Here is a 2,162-nt window from a genome sequence, read left to right as displayed (position 1 = left end):
GAATGTATTGGCAGTCATACCTGCAGAGAACACTTTGTCCTAGAAGGGATGGGCAGGGAAAGGACGGTGAAGCTCTCAGGTCTGGCAGTGGTGGTCTTGCATCTCAGACATGTGATATTGTAACTGAGCTGTCCCTCAAATAAGTCTGTTATAATAGATGTGTCACTGACATTCCCTCTTGCTTCTGCACCCGTTTTGTTTCTTCTTTGGCTTGACTATGTTAACAAAATACAGATAAGCAACTGTTTGAGAAGTGCCTCCACTGGGTTTTAATGGTTGCTGCCCACAGCCTGGGTGGGTTAATAGTTTTGCCACACAACTTGGCTCTAAAATGCTATTACTTTACTTGATACTTCATACATGTTAAGTAAGCTTAATTTCTTTTCTGACAGAAATTAAAATATAATAATCTAGACATTTGACATGACTTAATTGCTCCAGAAGCTCTTTATCAGTGGATCTGAAGAGGAGAAAGACCAGCCAGGGGCATGGCAGACATGAAGATTTCAGGCAGATGAGAAAGTAGAGGAACAATAAAGTGTGGAAGGAGCAAGGAGAGGGAGAGTTTAGGACAATGAAGCTACAGACAGCATTGTCATTTATACAGGGGCTGCAATTTGATGTCACATGAGACAATACACAAATCTATGGATGTGAAACAAAGGTAGAAAAGGACAATTTTTAGCAGCCCCATCATGGAGTTCAGAAGAGGGGGACAGCCAATTATTACACAGAATGCTGCATGGTGAAATACAGAGGAAACAGCTTATCTCCAAAACACCACAGCTGGGCTCTTACCTCCTTGAAATCCTTGTGGAGCTCATCCAGCACACAGATCAGAAACTCCTGTGCATCATGCTGAGTACTCGTGCAAAAACTTGGGTGTCGCCTCACAAAGACCGAGTGAAAAGCCTCCGGGGAAATCATGTCACGCTTTCCAAGTCGCATCTCAGACATCAAGTGGCCAAAGACTGTTGCAAACTCATCATTCCCCCTAGGAAAAAATATACATAAATTACAGATAAAGTACGAAAAAATCGTGTCTCTACCTTCAAATGGGAGCACAATGAAGAAACTTAGAAAACATATGCAGGCACAGTACAGCTAAGATTCTGTCCCATCTGGTTTGAGGGCAGATCCCAGAAAGTGGTAGGAATTGTCACTGAGGCAGCAGTGACAGTAATGTGCATAACCATCAAAATGACAAAAAAGTATAATGCTGAATATACTCAGCAAGGAAACGGCCTAGAGCCTCAAAGAAGGAAACCAATTTGTGTCCAGTCTGACTGTACCTGCTGGGGGGAGGCTGGTAAGTGGCTGTGTCCATGGCAACGTGTATGGTTTGGAAGGAAAATGGCAACGCCGAGCAGAAAAAAATCTGAGTATTGTGAACAAATCAACTTACTTTTGTAGAGCTGTGCTGCCCTTCCCTGAGAGGAAGAGCTCCATGAAGGGTGGCAGACTGCTGAGGCACTGCAGAACCGCGTTCATGTAGCAGGTGTTACTCAGATTCTGCAGCCCAGTGAGCCCAGGGTGATGCATGTTTGTCTTCTCCATCTCTTTCTTGCAGCAATGCCTCAGTTTATTTCCAAGCCATCTTTCCACCTACTGGGTAAAGCATCACAAAAGTGGACATCTAAAATGCTACAGTGCTTTTTGTAGTATACTGCCCTCAGGAGGTGTTTCCTGCTGTTTCAGGGTCTTCTTTATAAATGATATTCACTTACTTTCGTCATGCTAATACAGCGGTGAAGTCTTTCCATCTTCCATAGTAACCTCTTCCCTACAGTGAGATACGTCATTATGAGATGTTATTTAAATACCTGAGGTTTTAGAACTATTGCTAAAATTCCATTCAGTCTTTAATTCCATACACAATTACTCAAAAGATATAACCACTTATAAAGAGCTATCTCAAGCATTTCTCCCTAAAGAATGCATAGATTTCATTTCCTTGGGGGCATGGTACTTACTTACTTACTAAGACTATAGGTTGAAGTCCAGATGCTACTATGAACAGGTTATTCTTTAGATATTTACTATAAAATGTTACTTAATTCATGTGAAGAATGAATTCAGTAGCAAATTAATAGTAGGTTAATTTTCTTACTGCACGTGTATGTCCTGGTCCAGACTGTCCCCATCCCCAGTCAGCAGAGAGA

General features: G+C 42.0%; 1 protein-coding gene across 1 annotated transcript in view; it reads right to left on the bottom strand.

The window, feature by feature from the left end:
- The window catches only part of LOC103811595 (putative ubiquitin carboxyl-terminal hydrolase 50), a 4,559-nt gene extending 2,757 nt beyond the window's left edge, over positions 1-1,802 (bottom strand). The window contains exons 1-4 of the mRNA XM_009084584.1: positions 1,728-1,802; positions 1,406-1,605; positions 799-994; positions 21-215 (exon numbers count right to left, since the gene is read on the bottom strand). Of these exons, the coding sequence (XP_009082832.1) occupies positions 21-215; positions 799-994; positions 1,406-1,605; positions 1,728-1,802 (666 nt within the window). The remainder of the gene's footprint in view (positions 1-20; positions 216-798; positions 995-1,405; positions 1,606-1,727) is intronic.
- Positions 1,803-2,162: the final 360 nt, after the last annotated feature.

This window comes from Acanthisitta chloris, unplaced genomic scaffold (genome assembly GCF_000695815.1).
Source record: "Acanthisitta chloris isolate BGI_N310 unplaced genomic scaffold, ASM69581v1 scaffold26370, whole genome shotgun sequence".
Lineage (NCBI taxonomy): Eukaryota > Metazoa > Chordata > Aves > Passeriformes > Acanthisittidae > Acanthisitta > Acanthisitta chloris.
Note: the sequence above shows the minus strand (reverse complement) of the source record. Positions and strands in the feature narration are given on the sequence as shown.